Source organism: Myodes glareolus, chromosome 3, assembly GCF_982192425.1.
Source record: "Myodes glareolus chromosome 3, mMyoGla1.1, whole genome shotgun sequence".
Lineage (NCBI taxonomy): Eukaryota > Metazoa > Chordata > Mammalia > Rodentia > Cricetidae > Myodes > Myodes glareolus.
This window is the reverse complement of record NC_142028.1, coordinates 82,690,160-82,711,399: the sequence shown is the minus strand read 5'-3', so window position 1 is coordinate 82,711,399 and position 21,240 is coordinate 82,690,160. Positions and strand designations below refer to the sequence as shown.

At 43.3% G+C, this 21,240-nt stretch overlaps 2 protein-coding genes across 12 annotated transcripts in view; one reads left to right on the top strand and one right to left on the bottom strand.

The window, feature by feature from the left end:
• Nrdc (nardilysin convertase) overlaps positions 1 to 18,701 on the top strand; it is a 68,966-nt gene extending 50,265 nt beyond the window's left edge. For both annotated transcript variants that reach the window (XM_048453351.3, XM_048453352.3), the window contains 16 exons: positions 876 to 999; positions 3,394 to 3,480; positions 5,085 to 5,204; positions 6,441 to 6,492; positions 8,626 to 8,776; positions 10,730 to 10,857; positions 11,705 to 11,867; positions 13,230 to 13,261; positions 13,482 to 13,620; positions 15,480 to 15,527; positions 15,773 to 15,825; positions 16,117 to 16,200; positions 17,014 to 17,104; positions 17,222 to 17,338; positions 17,949 to 18,038; positions 18,161 to 18,701. In XM_048453351.3, the coding sequence (XP_048309308.2) occupies positions 876 to 999; positions 3,394 to 3,480; positions 5,085 to 5,204; positions 6,441 to 6,492; positions 8,626 to 8,776; positions 10,730 to 10,857; positions 11,705 to 11,867; positions 13,230 to 13,261; positions 13,482 to 13,620; positions 15,480 to 15,527; positions 15,773 to 15,825; positions 16,117 to 16,200; positions 17,014 to 17,104; positions 17,222 to 17,338; positions 17,949 to 18,038; positions 18,161 to 18,355 (1,674 nt within the window). In that variant the 3' untranslated portion in view covers positions 18,356 to 18,701. The remainder of the gene's footprint in view (positions 1 to 875; positions 1,000 to 3,393; positions 3,481 to 5,084; positions 5,205 to 6,440; positions 6,493 to 8,625; positions 8,777 to 10,729; positions 10,858 to 11,704; positions 11,868 to 13,229; positions 13,262 to 13,481; positions 13,621 to 15,479; positions 15,528 to 15,772; positions 15,826 to 16,116; positions 16,201 to 17,013; positions 17,105 to 17,221; positions 17,339 to 17,948; positions 18,039 to 18,160) is intronic.
• Positions 18,702 to 18,906: 205 nt separating this feature from the next.
• Positions 18,907 to 21,240, bottom strand: part of Osbpl9 (oxysterol binding protein like 9) — a 142,873-nt gene continuing 140,539 nt past the window's right edge. For all 10 annotated transcript variants that reach the window (XM_048453356.3, XM_048453357.3, XM_087904749.1 and 7 more), the window contains 3 exons: positions 20,449 to 20,540; positions 19,773 to 19,908; positions 18,907 to 19,591 (listed from right to left, as the gene is read on the bottom strand). In XM_048453356.3, coding sequence (XP_048309313.2) covers positions 19,517 to 19,591; positions 19,773 to 19,908; positions 20,449 to 20,540 — 303 coding nt within the window. In that variant the 3' untranslated portion in view covers positions 18,907 to 19,516. The remainder of the gene's footprint in view (positions 19,592 to 19,772; positions 19,909 to 20,448; positions 20,541 to 21,240) is intronic.

Sequence of the window (21,240 nt, the reverse complement as noted above, 5' to 3'; positions counted from 1 at the left end):
CAAAGAAAAAGGAAAAGGTCGGGGTGGGGCGGGGGGAAGAAATTACTTACGGACCGGGTCTGATGGGAGGCTGGGCTGGAGGACCTCAAGCTCAAGTCTGCCTGAGCTGCAGGTTAAGATCCTGTTTCAAAATAAAAGGTTAAAAAATGCTTTGGGATGTAGCTCAGTGGAGGAGAGTTTGCCTAGCATGCATGCATAAGGTTCTATGTTTAATCTCCAGGGCTACAAGGGATTAAAGTCTTACATATAATACTGTGTGCAAGTGAGCAACAGTTGGTTAGCCATGCCTCTACTCCTGGGGAACAAGTTAGTTTCCAATAGGATAGCTTTTGTCAACCTGGGGTAGTTTGCCCTCAGTGAGTATATGACAGTGTCTGGAGGTATTTTGTTTGGGACAGTTAGGGAAGGGGGATGGGGTACTCCTAGGACCTACTGGGTAGAAGCCTGAGACTGTATGAACTATCTTAAAATGCAGAAGATAGGACCCAACCATAAAGAGTTGCCTGGCCCAAGATAATAGCATATGTTAAACTTTGCTTCCTGCCACCCACAGATAGTACAGTAAATGACAGCCCTGCTTATTTGTTGCTAGTCCCATCAGAGCGTGAGGGTCCAGATGCGCAGCGTGTAAAGCACCATGAGAACCACAATAATTGATGTTTGTCAATTTTATCTCAATAGAAGTAAAAATAAAGCTTTTGAAATAGTAATAAGCTTAGAGAAGTTTATAAATTAGGAGGTTCATGAATTAGAAACAGTTCACTGACATCAAGACACTAGGGTAACAATTGCTTTTCTAACAGGAGTGTATTCACTTAAATTGTTACTACGTTTTTTTCCCTTCCCTTCTCTCATGTCACTGTCCCCTTTGTTAGGTCATTGCTGAAGCCCTTAATCAGCTCGTTCCTCAGAAGGCAAACCTCGTTCTTCTGTCTGGTGCTAATGAGGGAAGGTGTGACCTTAAAGAGAAGTGGTTTGGGACTCAGTATAGCATAGAAGGTAAGAGACTGTGATCATCCTCCTTTAGTTACATACATCTAACTCAGTTGGGATTTTTAAAAAAAGATTATTTTTGTAGAACCATTATTTTATGTGGATACCTGAGGAGATGAGAAAGTGTCAGAGCCCATGGAACTGGAGTTATAGACAGTTGTGACTTGCTCTGTGGGTGCAAAGCAGCAGGTACTCCTAACTGCTGAGCCATCTTTCCAGCCCCATTAGCTTGGAATGTTAACTTGATGGTTCTTATAGAGACAAAAATGTGTATGTGTGCACATGCATATATAATTTTAATTTTTATTAATTTTTTTAAAAACAGGGTCTTACTTTGTAGCCTTGGCTAACCTTAGACTCGTTGTATAGACCAGGATTATTGTCTTTTTCTTTCTTTCTTTTTTTTTTTCTTTCTTTTTAAAGACAGGGTCTCTACATAGCCCTGGCTACGTAAAACCAGGATGGCCTCAAACTCCCAGAGATCTGTTGGCCCCTGCCGTGGAGTACTGCAATTATAGGTGTGCTGCCCTACCAGGCTCAGGATGGCAGTCTTAAGGTTTCTCATGTCTGCACTATTCTTAGCATTATCTTCTAGCTTCCCATAATAGCTCATTAAACTCTGAACAATGACTTTTTTAGTCCAAAGATCTGAAGTCCTTTTACCGTCCCCCGACAGATGTGGTCTGTCCTGCCACAGCAGTGCCCACTCCTGGCACCATAGTTAGGTTTCTGCTGCTGTGATGAAACATCACGACCAAAAGCAGCCCAGGAAGGAAAGGGCTTATTTCTTCTTGTAACTCTCAGGTCACACTTCATCACCACAAAGTGAGGGCAGGAATTTGAGTGGGAACCTGAAACCAGAACTGAAACAGAGATGACAGAGGAGCTGCTTATTGGCTTGTTCAGCTTGCTTTCTTAGAGCACCCAGGGCCCCTACCCGACAGGGGTAGTACCACCCGGAATGAGCTGGGCCTTCCCATATCAACCACCAATCAAGAAAATATCCTACAGACCTTCCTGTGGGCAAATATAGATGGAGGCATTTTCTCAATTAAGATTCCCTCTTTCTAGATATGTCTAGGTTCATGTTAAGTTGACAAAAACCAACCAGGATACTGGCCTTAAATTGACAGAGATCTGCCTTCCTCTGCTGCCTGAATGCAGGGATTAAAGGAGTATACCACTATGCTTGGCAAAAGTATGAGTTTTTTTTTTTAAAGATTTATTTATTTATTATGTATACAGTGTTTTGTCTGTCTGTGTGCTTGCAGGCCAGATGAGGGCACCAGATCTCATTACAGATGGCTGTGAGCCACTTAGGACCTCTGGAAGAGCAGTCAGTGCTCTTAACCTCTTAGCCATCTCTCCAGCCCCAAGTATAAGTTTTTAAAACTTTATTTGGGAATGAAACTTACTTATACTTTGTGAGCAGTTCTTTTCTGCTATATTTATATTTTGGAATTAGTGAAAATATCCTACTTAATTGATTATTTGGTAGATAGATTTTTATTTTTTATGCATTGTTATTCGTTGATATTACTTAATGTTTTAGAGGCAAAGTCTTGCTATGTAGTTCTGACTGGCCTGGAACTCAGAACCCTCCTGCCTGCAGCTCCAGGTGCACGGCAGCCCTTGCTTTCATCTTGTTTTAGAGCAATGGTTCTCAGCCTGTGGGTTGCAGCCTTATTAGGGGTTGGGTGATCTTTTGATGGGGCCTCTTTAGACCATCTGTAAACATAGATATTTATGTTATAATTCATAACAGTAGCAAAATTAATTATGAACTAGCAATGAAAATAATTTTATTGTTGAGGGGTTCACCACAACATTGAGGAACATTAAAGGGTTGCAGCATTAGGAAAGTTGAGAAACACTGTTTTAGGGAAATGTTTCTCTAAACATTTCTAGGCATCACTGCCTAGCTCCTTCTCTACGCAAACTAAAATACCAAACTATTCTTTAAGAGAGAGCGAGAGAGAGCGAGCAAAAAGAACATTGTCAGCCTTCCATGTGTGTCACCTGGAGATCCAGAATAGATTCTGTCTGCGTGTGGTGCATATATTTATAATCCCAGTACCCAGGAACTGAAGCAGGAGGAGCTCCAGTTAGGGCATAGTGCAGGCTGTAGATGAGACTGTCTCTAGAAATGAAGAGGAGGGAGGTACAGGAAGAAAGACTGACTCTGAACCAGAGATTCTGGGTGAGACCTGAGTTCTCATTCTGAATGCTATCGTAGATGATGGCAATGCTGCTGGGTCCTGCTTTTGCTAATGAGTTTCTAGGTTTTGTAGCTATGCCTGAGGAGAGATCTAGTGGTGAAGTCCAGTTGATGGCTGGCTTGTGAAGAGAATTCTGGGTGTTACATTATTTGTTGGATTCGTTTGTTTTTTCTCTCTACAGATATTGAACACTCTTGGGCTGAACTGTGGAAGAGTAATTTTGACTTAAATCCAGATCTTCACCTTCCAGCTGAAAACAAGTACATAGGTCAGTAAAATAGTCATCATGGTGTGTGGATCCACATGGTGATAAGACACAGCTGTGGAGTACATGCTGTTTATCAGTGAACCCATATTTTAGGATATCAGCAGTATTCTGGGATGGGAATTACTATTTTCTTTGGTTTTTTTTTCTTTTGTTTTTCTTCCACTGGAAAACACAGTTTTGGAGAAAAAAAAACAAATTTAGAAATGCAAAGCGATTTATCCAAGTCACAGAGGAACATGACTCCTAATATTCACAGATGCTCCTTTCACGGGGAAGAGACTGTTAGAAGGCTGTGAGATTAGGTCCAGCTTAGCAAGGGAAAGTGTTTGCCATTGGCTCTGACCTGAGTTCCATCCCTGGAGTCCATATGGTGGGGGAGAGAACTAGCTCCTGCAGGTGTCCCTGTCCCCCACCTGGAGTCCATATGGTGGGAGGAGAGAACTAGCTCCTGCAGGTGTCCCTGTCCCCCACCTGGAGTCCATATGGTGGGAGGAGAGAACTAGCTCCTGCAGGTTGTCCCTGTCCCCCACCTGCCCTCCCCAGTGAGCAAATGTGTTAAAGATGAACCAGGAAGTCCACATAGTGGGCTTGAGTTTGCTGTGATGATTGCTGAAAACTTATAGTCTATGCGAAAGGAAAATAGGCAAATGTTTAATTGCATATAGAAATGGTGTTATTTCAAAACATTTTGTTCTAAATAGACATGTGTCTGCAGACCTATTAGCTTGCATTGGCAAATAGATTTCTAAGTTTCAGTGAGAAAATTAAATTAAAATCTGGAGGTTTTATGAATGTTCGTGACTGTAGTTTACTCAGGACACCTTCCTTCCCAGCAGTCCATTCACCATCCATACCCACCAGAGATGAGACAGTCCTCACAGCCATGTCCTTGCACCACACTAGTCACAAGTCTCAAGGTCAATGAGCCAGACTGATACACACATACTTTACAATATTCTTTAGTCATGTAAAGAAGGAAGTATTGATACATATTACAATGTGATGAATCTTTACCATGCTGCGTCAGGCTAGAGAGCAAGCTTAATGGTTAAGAACGTCTGCTGCTCTTGCAGAGGAACTGGGTTCAGTTTCCAGCACCCACATGGCATGAGTTAGAGATGGTTGTGAGTGACCATGTGGGTGCTGCGAACTGAACCCCAATCTTCTGGAAGAACAGCCAGTGCTCTTGAGCATCTCTCGGGCCCCATCAGTACTTTTTAATAAATACAGCATGTGCACTTTTGTTCTCCATTTTCTTTAACTGTCTCTTATCTCTTACCTAACTAACATGTTAATTAAGTAGTTTGTCATTAATTTGAAATGACAAGTTAAGCTTTATTTAAGCAGAACTGTTTGGTAATCTTTTAGAGTCCTTAAGATTGGCAAAAGATACACTTACTGAAGAATATGTTCATTCAAACTTGAGTTATACAAGTACCCTGACCCAAAGGCCGCTTTCTCCTAGTTAGCAATTACTTGAGAAAAAGAATAAACTGCATGTACTGTTGGGAATTAGACAGCTTCAGTTTTCATCTAATGTAAGGTCAAGTGCACGTTGTATTCCAGTATTTGAAAAACAGTCATTCTTTTGTTCTTATTGTTAGCCACGGACTTTACATTGAAGGCTTTTGATTGCCCTGAAACGGAATACCCCGCGAAAATTGTGAATACTCCACAAGGTTGCCTATGGTATAAGAAGGACAACAAATTCAAAATCCCCAAAGGTAAGCTCTGTGCTCTAAAGGAGGTAAGTAGGGAAGTCTTTCTCCTGTGTAGCAACCTCTCTGCTCCTGTTGCTGTCTCCTTCCCCACTACTCTTTCTTTGAAGCCCCTTTTTACACCTAGAAATTAATATTGTGCTCCTGCTTATAGGCGTGTATATAGATACTCTGCTTTCCAGGAAGTAGAAATTCAGCTGTGGGGCTGGTGAGACAGCTCTGCAGCTAAAGGCACCCCATACCAAGCCTGTGCTCCGGGTTTTGATCCCCAGGACCTACATGGTAGGAGGAGAGAACCACCTTCTAATAATTGTCCCCTGACCTACACACAACTTAAAAAATCAATTCTATACAGAAATTGTTTTTAAGTATTTATTCTTTCAGAACAATGAAATTAGAACAAGATATTTGACCATCTTAAAGGATTGATTATATTATTTGAAAATTATGCCTAGATACAATAGAAAACCTAATCTAAACTTGTCACGGGAACTCTTCCCCAACTGCTTATCTCTGCCCTTTACTCCTAGCATATAGAGCATGTATAGTTTGGGGTAAACAGATTCTTTAAATTCCATATCTTTTAGGTGGTGGCCCCAACTGTGTTGTTCTTGTATGTGGCAGCTTGGAGTCATAGTGTGAGACTGCCATTTGATGAGTGTCCTGAACCTAGACACGCCCCTTTCACCCTTCCTCCCCATGCCTCCTTACTCCAAAACTCTACTCAGTACGTCCAGGCTGACCTCCAGATGCGAGCCCCACTTTGTCCCCAGGCTTGGGAATCTGAGGCTGCACCAATGTAGTCCCTTGAGTGGCTTGTTAGAAATAGTGATGGCCATTTAGTCAGCTTCTTTAGAGAATGGCTCTCGTTCTGACGTCTATGAACATTGAGTTTCTTGACTAATGTTCCTGACATGTATACTTCTATAAATATTTTTGCCTATCTGAAGTTACTGGTAAATATGGTTATTCGTAGACCTTTCTGTATGTTTGGTATTCCTATAGGTTAAAGTGTGCCTTCTATGATATTATATTTGGAATGGTTAAAAAAAAAAGATTCCCTTTAAAAGCTTTAGGAATAAACATAAAGTATGAAGGGATAAAAGAGAATAAACATGTAATGAAGCTTTAAGGATTAGTAGTTTATTTTGATTTTAAAAGCCACATTAGGAGAAAATAGTAGGTGTTAAAATATTTGAGGCCTCTACCATCTATATTTTATCTGTGGTCTTTTTCTTCCAGCCTATATACGTTTCCATCTGATCTCACCTTTGATACAGAAGTCTGCAGCAAAGTAAGTCTTTGGGTTTTGTTGTTGTTATTTTTTTCCTCAAAAAAGAAAAAGAAAAAACCATCTAAACTGTGCTGGCTAGTTTTATGTCAACTTTCAGAAGCTAGACCTTGCTTTTAGAAGACCTGTGGGAAAGCCTGAGGTACGTTTTCTTGATTAACTGTTGATGTCAATGGTGCCATCTTTGGGCTGAAGATGTATAAGAAATCAGGCTGAGAAAGCCATGGGAAGGAAGCCATCAAGCCATAAGCAGCATCTTCCATGGCCTCTACATCAGCTCCTGCCTCCAGGTTCCTTCCCTGCTTGAGCTCCCGCCCTGACTTCCTTTGATGATGGACTGTGATGTGGAAGTTTAGAAAATAAACCCTTTCCTTCCCAGTTGCTTTTGGTCATGGTGTTCATCACAGCAGTGATGACCCTGACTGAAGAGTTGGTCCAGGAGTGGAGTGTTGCAGTGACAGATAGACTGTATTTGGGGAGGACGTGGGAGGACTCTGGGCTGGAAGCTTGCTGAGCTGTGGTGGGAACTTGGGCGGGGGATGAGACTGGTGCAGACGATGAAGTTTCAAACAGAAGCAAAGACTATGGGGCCTTTTGTGTGATATTGTGAATTAAGAATCTGTGGTGTGTGGTCAGCTGTGTGAAGAATCCGCTGTGACTAAGAGGAGCCCAGCGCCATGGAGGCAGACTTTTGGGGAGTATTTCCTAAACCACTGGAGAACAGTTTATTTCAGTGTTTTGTTTTCTGTGCTCTAAACAAGGAGAATAGTAACTTGTAAGCAAATGACAGAATTACTGGGCTGGGAAAGGTTCTAAAATTAAGCCCTCACTGTAAACTAGGAATGGAGTCATCCAGGGACTGGCTTCCCGTCTACAGAGAAGGCTGACTATTTCTGTTGAGCTAGTACCGAAAGACTTGCAGAGTTTTAAGTTTTATTATAAACTGTATGTGTTTGTATGTGTCTAGGGATGGGGTGTAGCGGGGGTGTGGTGGTGGTGCTGCTGCTGCTGCTGCTGGTGGGGGTGGGTGCAGGTTCCAGAATGGTCAGAAGAGGACACTGGATCCTTTCAAGCTGGAATTATAAGCAATTGTGAATTATCTGTTGTGGGTGCTGGGAATTGAACTCAGGTCCTCAGCAAGAGCTTCTAACTGCTGAACCATCTCTCCAACCCCAATCTCCAGACTTTTAAATCATACCTTGTTCTTTATAAATTATTCATGAATAATTCATTTGTGAAATTGTTCATAAATATTCATTATAGCTGGGTTGGGAAAGGCCCTAAAGATGAGCCCTCACTGTACTTTCCAGACTTTTAATTATACTTTGTTTTTTACAAATTATTTTTACATATAAATCATAATAATTTGTCCTTTACAAATTATTATATTTACAACTTCCAGACTTTTAACTATACATATTATTCATAAATAATTCATTTATGAAATTATTCATATATTTTCATTTATATAGATAGCTGCACTGTGGGAGATCACAGGGCCCAAAAAGTGAGTTATAGGAAAGGCTCAAAAAGTGTTAGTGCATTTCTTTTTGTTTGTTTGTTTTTAGTTTGAGACAGAGTTTTCTGTGTAGCCCTGGCTGTCCTAGAACTCTTTCTGTAGACCCCACCAGCCTCGAACTCACAGAAATCTGCCTGCGTCTGCCTCCCAAGTGCTGGGATTAAAGGTGCATGCTGCCATCACCTGGCTGCATTTCTTTCTCTTTGCCTCTTAATTATAAAATCCAGCCCTAAAATAGTAAGCATTATACTATCTACCTCCTACCCACTCCATGTATTACTGTTCTCCATTTCCTCATATTTTAAATTTGTGAGTCCGAAACCCTAAACCTGATTGGTAGCCAGGGTTGCTGGCTTTGAGGCTGGTTGCTTCTGATGCTGGTTCATTCCCTCATTGATGCATGTGTACGTGTTGTCATTCTCTATGTGTATGTGACATGAAAAGATTGGGACAACTACTGAAGGTTGTCCTCTGATAGACCTGTGAAGCAGGGTCCTGAGTAAGCTAGAGCAGATAATGAACGCCTTACTAAAGGTGAGGTTTCTGATAGAAAGAGGTCTGTGTACTCTTGTCTTTCCTGCCAGCTGATGATGCTGGTTCCACTCTGTCCTTCCCAGCGTTGTCCTCTTTGACATCTTCGTCAATATTCTCACTCACAACCTTGCTGAGCCAGCTTATGAAGCTGATGTGGCACAGCTGGAATACAAACTGGTAGCTGGAGAACACGGTCTAATTATTCGAGTGAAAGGATTCAACCACAAACTACCTGTAAGTAAACGAGTTCTGTTTTCTCTGGGGGAGCTTTGAAATCCCATATTTATCTTTGTTGTCCCAAAGCACTATAAGCAGAGACCCGATGGGCAGTGTCACAGGTTTGCCTTGCATATGACAACTGTTCTTTGAACATACACAATAAGATTCCTGCCCTGGCTTCCCTCAATGATGGACTGTGATGTGGAAACCCTTTCCCCTGTCAAGCTGGTTTTGGTCAGTGTTTCATGGCAGCAACAGAGACACAGACTAGAACAGGCCTATCCCTGAATCTGGGCTTAGTGATTCGCAACCTAAGGGTTCTCCTGTCTCTGGGTGCCGTGGTAGGGTGGAACACAGGTTCTCGTGCTCTATGGCACACACCTTACTAACTGAGCCACCTCCCCGGACCCACCAAGAGTTTTGTAAATATATATTTTATATATAAATATTTATATATATTGGGCTGGAGAGATGACTCAGAGGTTATGAGCACTGGTCCTGAGTTCAATTCCCAGCAAGCACTTGGTGACTCATAATGATCTGTAATGAGATCTGGTGTCCTCTTCTGGCCTGCAGCCATACATGCAGGCAGAACACTGTATACCTAATAAATAAATAAATCTTTAAAAAGAATACACTAATAAGATATATTAATGCATATTACCAGCAATGCATAGGAACCACCTGTGCTTTAGGGCTGATCTTATTTCGGTTTGCTCTCTGTTTCTCTGAAGCCCACAGTGGCATTTAGGTTTGGTCTGAGGTAAATTCTCGCAAAAGAGCAATAACAAACTTAAGGAAGGACGTTAATATTCTGGGAACTGGGATCACATAAGAAAAGGTTACACAGGAAAGAACCTGGCAGAATCCAGTCCTGCACTGACAAAACTCTGAAGTCTAATTCTTCCCTTTATAGCGCTGCTGCTGTCTGCCCAGCAGGAAACACTGTGGAGTGACTTACTTATGTCCACCTTCAAATGTAGCTTTAAGATTCAGACAGATTGAATCCCAGAATGCAGTGGGTGTCATCTGGGAAACATGTTTAGAAAGCTGTTTAAAATATAAACCTTAGGTGGGGGGAGTGGGAGGGTGGTGGGAGGAGGGGCGGAAATGGAAACTTTTATAATTTAATAAAATTACTTTCTAAAAAAAATATATAAACCTTAGAAAATTGGTGCTCTCCAGGTTTTTGAGGTTTATCTCACCTTAATACTTAAAAATGATATATATTTATGTATAGAAAAATAAAGATTGATTTTATTTACAGAATATAGGTGTAAACTTCTTAAAAGTTTTGAAAATTAAATATAACAACATTGTACAATAAGCTAAGTTCCTGAATGACAGAGCTGGTTAGTGTTAGGAGGTTGACTATACAGCTATGACAGTTGATCCAATGGCCTTTTCCTTCGGAGCAGTTATTACCCTTTAGAAATGATCAGGAACAAGTATTTGAGTTATAAATTGGAAAAAACAAAACAATGCCCAGGAAAAGGAAAAAGTTTAAGTACTATCTAAAGAAAATAGTAAAATTTCACATTTCTGAATAAGAATTTTTTTTTTTTTTTGAGACAGGGCCTCACTATATGTCCCTGGCTGTCCTAGAACTGGCTCTGTGGACCAGGCTGGCCTTTAACTCACAGAGATCCCCTGTCTCTTCCTCTCAAGTGCTGGGATTAAAGGTGTGCACCACCATGTCTTACTTGGATGAAGACTAATATTAAACAGTTATCACTGCATCCAAAATTTATGTGCAAATAAAATAACCTTCCAATTAAAGGCACATTTTCAAGATAGTTTGGAAGGAAAATGGTGAAAACTGAAGACAAACTGCCTCAGCGTTGAGGAATGTAGCAGCCTTGGCCTCTGGGGACCGAGTCCTGAGCACCCCTCTCAGGTTCCTGACTCCGTGATAACTGAGAACAGTCTTTCCTTCCTGAAGCTGAGTGTGCTTTCCTTTTCTTTTAGCTGCTCTTCCAGCTCATCATAGACTACCTGGCTGAGTTCAGTTCCACACCCGCTGTCTTCACCATGATAACTGAGCAGCTGAAGAAGACCTATTTCAACATCCTCATCAAGCCGGAGACTCTGGCCAAGTAGGTGGACATGGGACATGACTAAAAGTGGTTGACTTCCAGGAGGAGGCGTGTGGGTTGCTGAACTGAATCATTCACCGTTGTCAGTACCTTTTAACCTCCACTGTCGAGAAGAGTGCAGAACCTCTGTGACAGGGATGCCTTGGCTGATGGTAACCTGCGTGGGTATCTTTGTGTGAATCAGGAGGGCCTGGGGTCCTCTGCCTCATCTGATGAAGAGCTCCTTGTGGGAAGGGCAGAAAAGCCCCTGTGAGGGGACACAGCCCTGGTCCACATGGCTTTAAGCCCCTTCATGACTTCATGGCTTAGGCGTCTGTAAATGGTCATCCAACAGCCTGACCTTAAACATAGGCCCACTTTTGTTTTATAAGTGAGAATGAGAAATTGAATCACAGATAGTAAGAACTCAAAAAGTCCAGTAGCTATTAGGGAGTCAGTTTGGAGATGGGGAGTGAAGTTAGTCAGTCATGAACTCGGATCACTACAATCATAGACATTTTACTATACTTTAGCTAGCATTACAAATTAGTGACATTTCTAACAAAACAGAAATAATTAAAAATTTGTGTATAAAAAATTAGTTCAATTAGTTAAATTTGACTTACTTAGCAACTTATGTGAAATATTTCACTCTATAGCTGAGTTAGGAAGGTGCATTGTATTGAATAAACCCATTTAAAACTTTGTATGCAGCTTAATCGCTACTTTGGCTATTTTGGCATTCATTTTTCTCCATCATGTTATGGTGGGAATCAGCTGTCTTGAAACACTTCTACAGAATCTTGGCCTAACCTTTTTCTTAAGATACATTTCTTGCAACATTTGTTTTTAAATGTTCTTTGTGCAGAGATGTGAGACTTTTGATCCTGGAATATTCCCGCTGGTCTATGATTGACAAGTACCGGGCTTTAATGGATGGCCTTTCCCTTGATTCTCTGCTGAACTTTGTCAAGGATTTTAAATCCCAGCTCTTTGTTGAGGGCCTGGTGCAAGGGAACGTCACCAGCACGGTGAGTGAGGTGCTCTTACAGTGGTGGGTGGGACTTGTGAATTTCATTCTTCTCTCGAAAGGTTTTGTTGGGCCAGCATCATCAAATTCTGGTAGGAATTCCTGACCCCTGACGCCAGACCAGGTCTTGTGAAAAAGACTGTTTAGAATGAGTGAAAGGGGTTTGTTATTATTTTGCTTTGGTTAAATTTGCTGAAGATCATATGAGAAAACCATAATGTAGAGATTAAAATAGGAAGAGGAGAGTGATAAAGTGTGTGCTGCACATACATGCACAGCCAGAATCTTCATGCAGGCGTGGCCAAGCTCAGCAGTGAGATTTTAAGTATCTAAGTAGTAAGATGGACAGAAAAGGTGGAATGGTAGTTCCCAGGGGCCAGTGGGGCTGGAAGGGAGGCAGAAGAGAGGTGTTTAATGGGTATATAATTCTGATTTTCCAAGATAGAGATGTTTTGAAAATATGTCTCACAAGCATGACTATAGTTAATTGAATTGTGTGTGTATAAGATATGTAAATTTTTTTTTTCAAGACAGAGTTTCTCTGTAGCCATAGCTGACCTGGTACTTACTCTGTTACCAGGCTAGCCTGAACTCACAGAGATCTGCCTGCCTCTGCTTCCTGAGGATTAAAAATTGTTCTGGGATTAAGAATTTAACACTTTGTTAAGTGATAAGCTTTGTTATATGAAAATGACAAGGCGTGAAAATAATGAAGTAAATGAAAAGTGCTTAGGAGATAGCCAGGGAGGTGTCCAAACTCCCTGCCTGACTGGGGGAGGCAGAGTGGGAAAATGGCTCCTCTTAGATCTGTATCCTCTATTCTTCCCTTTCTTTCTGGTTTTATCTCCCAAACCTCAAGCCAGCCTTCGTTTCTGTCCTGCCAACAGAAAGACTGCCCAAAGTCTCAATAGCAAGAAAAGCAGGACTAGCTAGTTGTCTGTCTAACGCAGTGGGACAGACAGGCAGGAGTTTAGGCTGAAGACTTGATGTCATGAAGTAGCTGCAGGGGAGATTATTACAGAGTTGAGCTTACTGTCACTTAGCACCTTATAGGCAGAACAGTCTCAGGAGGAACAGAAGGGATGCAGTCAGTCAAGTGCTGTTCTGTTGTTTACTCTGTCATAGCAGGCTGGATCAGCTGCTCAGACTTCCAAAATACAGCAGTGGCCGCAAGCATGGCCTAGCTAGATAGGCCAGTGTGAAACGGGGCTGTTCAAATGTGAATACACTAGGTGGAGGGGCAGCTTGAGTCATTTAGCATTTGATAAACATCTTGTCCAGCGATTAGGTGACAGGCTCTGCTTTCCTACTGCTGTCTGTCCTAAGTGCTGCAGAAATTGGAATTATTCTCTTTATCTTTTAGGAGTCTATGGATTTCCTGAAATATGTTGTTGAGTAAGTATTGGATTTTTCCTCTGAGGTTTAGTGCTATTCTCAGAAAGAAACATTAGGCTGGAGCTCAGCTGACTGTTACTCAGCTTGTAGACCCTCCCGGCGCTTGCATTTCTTAGCCTGATATAAACAGCAGATGAGAGGGGGAAGCCCGTGTTCTTCAGTTTGGGGTTGAGGGAGAGCACTAGGCGTGCCCGTGTGACCTGCACTGACTCTTTCGCAGCAAGCTGAACTTCATGCCCCTGGAGCAGGAGATGCCTGTGCAGTTCCAGGTGGTGCAGCTGCCCAGCGGCCACCACTTATGCAAAGTCAGAGCTCTAAATAAAGGTGATGCTAACTCGGAAGTCACGGTGTACTACCAGGTGAGTTGGCCCCACCGCACAGCAGGTCTCCAGTACTTAGGCCGAGTTCACCCTTTTGTTGCATTAAACTTGGGGGAGTTTGTGCAGTTAAAAACTGTCACTAATATGTGCCTCCCTCTTTTGAAAAAATCACACTGTGTATTGTTTTATTAATCAACGGGTAATGTAGAACACATAATGTGATGGAGCTGGGTGGTGGTGGCACACGCCTTTAATCCCCAAACTCGGGAGGCAAAGGCAGGAAGATCTCTGAGTTCAAGACTAGCCTGGTCTACGGAGCGAGTTCCAGGACAGCTGGGACTGTTACACAGAGAAATTCTATCTTGAAAAACCAAGGGGAAAAAAAAAGTGATGAAAATTCCTACATAGTCCCTAACAGAATCCAAGCAGTGAGATCGTTTTAAAGGACAGCTTGGAAAGAAATGAAATAAACCTAGCTAAGCAATCAGCATAGAACAAACTTTTTTGTGGGATGGGAAATCCAAGGCAGTTTGTGTGTGTGTTCTTTCTACAGTGGAGGGCTGGGGTTGGGTCTGGGTAGGTTTGTAAAGAAGGCTTCCCAGCAGCCTCCAATCCGCTGAGCCTGCTGCAGCATGGCCTTGTTTACTTTTTCTTTTTTTTGGGTGGGGGACTTTTTATTGTGTGGCTGATCATGGGCCCATTGTATGTACATGTATATGTTTCAACAGGTGCATGTGGAAGTAGGTCAGAGGCCAGCCTTGGGGATCATTCCTTAGGTGCCCTTCCCTTAAGAACACCGAGACAAGGACTGGCTTGGAGGACACCAAGCAGGCAGGCCTAGTGGCCAGTGAGCCCAAGGATTACAAGTAAATGCCACCACGCCAAGAATTTTTTTCAGAAGAATTATTTTAATTATATGAATATGGGTGTTTTGCCTGCACGTGTATGTCTGTGTGCCACATGAGTGCCTGGTACCTGCAGAGGCCAGAAAAGGGTGTTGGATCCTTGAAACCAGACTTACCCGTGAGCCACCACTTGGGTGCTGGCAATTAATTCCAGCCCCAAACCCATTATTTTTTAAATGTGGACTTTGAGGATTGAACGTGGGTCTTTGTACTTGTAGGGCAAGCACTTAGCCTCTGAGCCATCTTGCCATCATTCCTCCTCCTCCCCACATCTTTTCTAGTTTTGACATTGTCCTGGTTGTCAGAAGCAGATTCGCCTGCCTGATGCCCTCTGGCCATCTCATACTAGCTGCTTCCATTAGGAAACTTTCCCTTCTCACAGAACACACTTGAGTGGTCATGTGGTAGCAAACAGAACTTCTTGGTGATTGTTAATCAGACTCAATCCTTTTCCTCTGGTGAAACAGGAAAGATAAGGAATGAGTCTGTGCAAGAAGTCTGTGAGACCTACTCCAACATGTACTAGCAGCATCCTTTTTTCTGAGTAGTTTGCTATTCTCCAGACTTCTTGGGTACTTCCACAGCACTTGGTTTGTGTCTATGTGTTTGACTGCAGAAGTACTTTCCAGTTTTCATGCATTTTGAGAAACATATTCAGATCCTCCAATCACTCCACATTTCCTGCTGTCCTCCTTAGGGCTTTCAACTACATACTCGATTTTACAGTGTATCCTGAGCCTTGCAGGCAGGACCTGTCAGGCTTAGTACTGTTGGCTTCACCCATGTCTGCCTGGAGTCTGCACCAGTGCCAACAATACAGGTGTTCCAGCACTATTCCTGTTCTTAGGCTCTCAGGCTAGTGGGAAGGCATAGTAAACAGGATTGTTGGGACAAGAAGCTAAGGAGTGAAATCCAAGAAAGTAGTTGCCAAGATCATTAACCCCTTGCTTGTGATCGTAAGTCAATGCTTGTCTGATCAAGTTTTCCCTTCAGTCAGGTACCAGGAGTCTAAGAGAATATACTCTTATGGAGCTGCTTGTGGTAAGTTCATGAAGTGGTGTTCAGGAGTTCCTGGTCTACCTACCATGAGGCCAACCTTCATGCCTAAGGGATGTGGACCTGTGCTAGTCAGAAACTTGTAAATGGAAGGTCAGGTGGTCATTTATTGTAATCCAATATGAGCAGTTAGGGGCCTGGACCATTTAGAACTGTATGGGAGGAGGATTTTGGAGATCATCACACCTTGGGGGTGAGAAATAGCTGATGGAAAGTATGTTGAATTACAGATGCACATGGAAGAGCCCTGCTTTGACTTCCTTCGAACCAAGCAGACCCTTGGGTAAGTCTGCTGGCAAGAGCACTGAGAGCCTGGAACTCCCTTGCAGAGATTGTCAGTCTGCTTTGGCCCTCCCATACCTTACAATATAGCACCTACATGGGAGTGTTTCTGCAGTTTCTATGTTGGACTGAGGTCGGGTTTTCAGTTTGTTCAGGCATCTGGATAAGCCAGAAAAGTGAGCTTGTACCCAGTTCAGCATCAGGGTGGGTACCTTCACCCCATGTTCAGTGCCTCTCTGGACAGGAACCAAGTGACCACATGAACTCCTCTAACTTCTCTGTCTGGCTTTAGGTACCACGTCTACCCAACATGTAGGAACACATCTGGGATTCTAGGATTCTCTGTTACTGTTGGGACTCAGGCAACCAAATACAAGTAAGAGAGTAAATGGGTACGCTCCTGGTTTTCCAGACGTGGGGGTGGGGCTGGGCACTACAGGTGCATCCCTGAATCTTGTACAGCTGTGGCTATGCATGGTTTGCTTTTAGTTGGAATGGGTGGGGTGGATAATAGACAGCCCATCTAGGACTAATCAGAGCTTTATAGGTCCATAGGGAGTGGCTCAAACCCTACAGGTCACTCTGCAGGACTTATTAATGTTTGTTTTTAGAGAGAAAATGGATGTTGGACTGATGATGTGGTCATCACTGAATGCACAAAGCCCTGGCCCTGGGTTTGATTCCCAGTACCACATAAAGCCAGGCATAGATAGCATAGCATCATCTTGTAGTCAAGGCCAGCCCAGGCTGCATGACTGTCTTAAACTGCAAAACCAGCAGATGGCGCTGCTGTCAGGAGCACTTGTGCTCTCACTAGAGATGTCACTGCTGACAGGTCACAGCTCTGATCAAGCTCTGACGTCATTTGAACGGTGGCTCACAACTGTCTCTAACTCCAATATCAGGGAACCTAATGTGTTATTCTGACCTCTGTGGGCACAGTTACACATGTGAGCAAAACATCCAGACACATAAATCCTAACCCCACCGCAGCCACACTCTGAACCTGCGGTGTAAGGCCTTGGCAGTTCCAGTCACTGTGTCAGTGTTTGAGCACTAGGAAATGAGGCTGGAGAGGAGAGGAACAGGATATTCTCATTTTCTTTGCTCTCCTGGCTTAGGGTGAAGAACATTTAGCCTTTATGCGAGTGAACCTGAATTACTTTGGCTTCTATTCAAATTCTTTCAGCTCTGAAATTGTTGACAAGAAGATAGAAGAATTTCTTTCCAGCTTTGAGGAGAAGATTGAGAACCTCACTGAAGATGCATTCAACACTCAGGTGACTGGTGCTCAGTCTGTTCATGTACCAATATATCTAACCAATGTCCCTTTAAAACCCAACATGCACGCATGCCACGCTGGCACGTCTGAATGGGTGTGATGTTGTGGCTGACAGGTCACAGCTCTGATCAAGCTGAAGGAATGTGAGGACACCCACCTTGGGGAGGAGGTGGACAGGAACTGGAACGAAGTGGTGACACAGCAGTATCTCTTTGACCGCCTTGCCCACGAGGTAACGAGTTCTCAGATTAGGGCAACTCAGAGGACATTGAGTCTCAGGTTCAAACCGCAGGTGTGGGGGAGGAGCCTAGGCCATGGGGCCTGGTTGTCTTTCTCTTAAGTCTTTAGTTGTTAGAGTCCCTGTAATTTCTCTGTGAGATGCTAACCTTTACCTCTGTTCATGGACCAATTCAGCCAGAGAAGCTCCACTTTGAGGTTTATTATGAGATTTGATGAGGGTAATTTATGGGTTTCTACTAAAGAATATATAGAGTTTACATTTTTATGAACATGGAGTTCCTAAAGGTCTTTTGGCAACTTCTAGCTGCAATTAGTGAAACCATCACAGAAGAGCTTTGGTCCTCTCATCCAGGTGACTGATAAGCATTGTACCCCATTCTGTGAGCCTTCACAGTTGCTGAGTGTGAAGGGCCTGTGAGACACGAGCTGCAGCCCTCTGCTAATGTAGACTGCTGTTAGGAAGTGCAAAGACTGGTCCCTGAGGATCTCTGTCCTTTTGTGGAACGGTGGGGGCAGATTGAGCAAGTTCCGTAAGATAACTTAAGGTACTGAGGAGTGGGGACAACCAAGGACACCGGTTTCTTTCCTGTCCTTTCTGCAAGATTGAAGCACTGAAGTCTTTCTCAAAGTCAGATCTGGTCAACTGGTTCAAGGCTCACAGAGGACCTGGAAGTAAAATGCTCAGTGTCCACGTGAGTACGGTCAACCATTCGGAGTTGCTGGCACCTAGCTGGCAAACTTCTCACCCAAGTCTTTGGCTGCTTCCAGACACCTAACTGGCAAACTTCTCACCCAAGTCTTTGGCCTCTTCCAGGTTGTTGGATATGGGAAGTATGAACTGGAAGAAGATAGCGCCTCTTTTGGTGAGGACTCCAATTCTCGTGAAGGGATGCAGCTGACCTACCTGCTACCCTCTCCTCTTCTGGCAGATTCTACCATCCCCATTACTGATATCAGGGCCTTCACATCAACGCTCAGCCTCTTCCCCTACCACAAAATAGTCAAATAAACTGCAGTCTCACTGGCCTGAAGCAGCGTGTATTTAAAGCTGTGTGTGAATTGTATGGAGTTACACTACTGCCTTAGGGCTTCATTGGATTTTGCGATGGCAACCTAGGATTTGATTTATTTTTCTCTCCTCTGCAAGACTAACCCAGGGTTACTGCACTGGATGGCAGTGAGCTAGTAGCCAAGTGTGACCCAGACACTTACGTCAGCAGCTTGCCTGGCCTGTGTCCTCGGAGGAGAACCCAGTTCTTGTGTGCCTACATGTAACTAATTTGTTATAGCACCAAACTGCCCTGTTTTGTTTTTTAATGTATTTTTAAATAAACATAGTTATGTATTTCCCTTCAGATCAAGCCATCTCCTGTGGCTTTTTTGGGTGGGGGAGGTGGAAATGGTGTTACTCCTGGAGCCCTGGAAGGCAGGAAGGGGTTGCAGGCTGAGCTCCCTGTGCTACAGAGGAGCAGGACTGCAGTCCTGGGAGAAGCTCTGCCTCAGTCCCAGGTTGCCAAATTGGTTTCCAAGGTTAGTCATATAAACAATGAAAGAAACATATTTTTAAAAAGGTTGGAAAATTATTTTATGAAGCCTTAAGAAGCACTGCAGATAATTGGACTAATCCAAGTTTAGATACAATCTAATAGTTCAATTCTAAAATAAGGGTTATAGGTGAACCATGAAATTTCCTAATACTTGACTTTCATACATTGCTCTGATGTTCTAAAAGGGCTCTGCGGAAACAGTGTCTACAGGTGGTGGACTTGTGGAAAAACTCAGGTGTATCTGTGTGTCGTGTCTAGAACCCAAGGTTATATGAACTAGGAGACAAAGATTTTACGCCTGAACAGCAGCATTAGAGGACAGGACACTAAGACCAGGTCTGTCTGTAAATGCTTTTCAAAGCATGGGATCTGGAAAAGGAAGAGACATCTTGTTTCAAAGCCTGACGTTTTTCTCAGGACTGAAGTCAGAATTGTAACTGCCACAGAGGAGAAAGGGAAGCGGTTTCCACTTTAATTGTTCATCTGTGTCGTCAAGTCCAGTATCCCTGAGATAGGAACCACTGCAATAAGGAAGGAAGAGACAGGTTCTCCTGAAGGAAGATCGATTGTTGCTTAATTAACGCCTACTGCCCTGGTCACCAGGTGTGAACTGAGTCGCCAGCCTAATGTTTCACAGCACCAAGACGCTTCAGTAATGGTTCGTCATAAACCCAGCACTCTCCATCTTCATGGAAGAGCTACAAAAGGAAGAGAGGACTCGGTTAGATAGTGCACACTGTACTGTATGCCATGTCCATTCCACCTGCTAAAATGAGTGTCAGGCAGGAACCAGGGAACTCTTGGGTTTACTTCCTCAGTATTCACAGAAATGAACAAGTTACTGCTTGAAGATACAGAGGAAGCAGGGTCAGGACTTACCCTTGTCTCCCACTGAATTTCCTTCTCCTTCCTTTCTCGGGCTTCTGCTCTTTGTCTTTCTTCAAGTCTGTGCTTTGCTTCGGTTGCTGCATCAATGTCTCTGATTTTTAAGTTGAAAGTGACATCCTTCCAAAGGCTAAAGACATGGAAGGAGCCTGTGAGCTGGAGAATGTAAACCTACAGCCACCTGACAGCTGCTGAGCGCCGCAGTACAGACTAGACCTTCTTAAGCTGCTAATGGTACCAGAGCAGTAAAGAGCCCTCTGCTGCTTGTCAACAAAGGAAGGAGGGACAGGTAGCTTGACACATAGGACAACAGCAGGAGCTAAGACTTGGGAGTCTGCCTCTGCCTCTGTACAACTCTGGGGAATCAGTTTATTTCTCGGGCTTGAGTGTCTTTACTATAAACTGAAAGGGGAAGGGTCAAGAGGTCAACTGCAGGGACTTCAGGGCATAAGAAGTGGCTCCTTTATGTTGCTGCTATTTCAACTGTAGGGAAAGAGGCAGAGAAAAGTCAGCAAACTTAGCTGTAGTACAAATGTGGGAACTGACAAAGGGCCCAGGCACTGAGCTCAGTCTGCACTGTTTTTCAATGCTCTGTCTCCCAGACCCACCTGGACCCGGGCCTAGGCAAGCAGGAAGCACCATGGCAGCTGCTCTAGTTATGGCTCCTTACCAGCGGGACTCATACTCGTTCTGATCTTCCAACTTCCTTACTTTTTTCTTGATTATAGGCAACTTCTTGGTATCTACAAAGATGGTATTTTCCTAGATAACGAGAGGTAGAATAGCGTATTATCACTCAGTGTTACAGAGAGTTTAACTTCCCAGGAGACTTTAACACATAGATCCTATATAACTCAGCACAGTGAGTTTCAGATGCAACCTAAATCCAATAATTCTTAAGCTTAACAGTTCAATTCAGCAGGCACATTCTGTGTGTTCACTACATGCTAGAGCTATCTCTTGGAGCTACACCACCTCTATCAAGTAATCCTCATGTTAGGCAGCTTCTCTGAAGACAGGCTCAAATCCTCTCTAAACTCCAGTTCACAGCTCTCCCTGTTCATCTATATACCTGACTTAGTAGAAACAACGAGAGTACATAAGACCCAAGTTCCTTAATGGTGGACTATCCTATTTCTCTATCTGATGCAAAGCCAGTCAGTGAATTTCATTATAAAACACAAATTAGTTTAGCACTTTGTACTGGCTAGTTTTATGACAGTTTGACACAGGTTAGAGTCATCTGAAAAACTGCCTCCCTAAGACTGGGTTGTAGGCAAGCCCTAGGTCATGTTCTTAGACATTGATATGGGAGGGTCCAGCCCATTATGAATGGTATCATCCCTGTTCCAGTTAGTCCTGGGTTCTCTTAAGAAAGCAGGCTGAGCAAGCCATGATGATCAAGCCAGTAAGCAGCACCCCTCCATGACCTCTACATCAACTCCTGCCCTGCTTGAGTTTC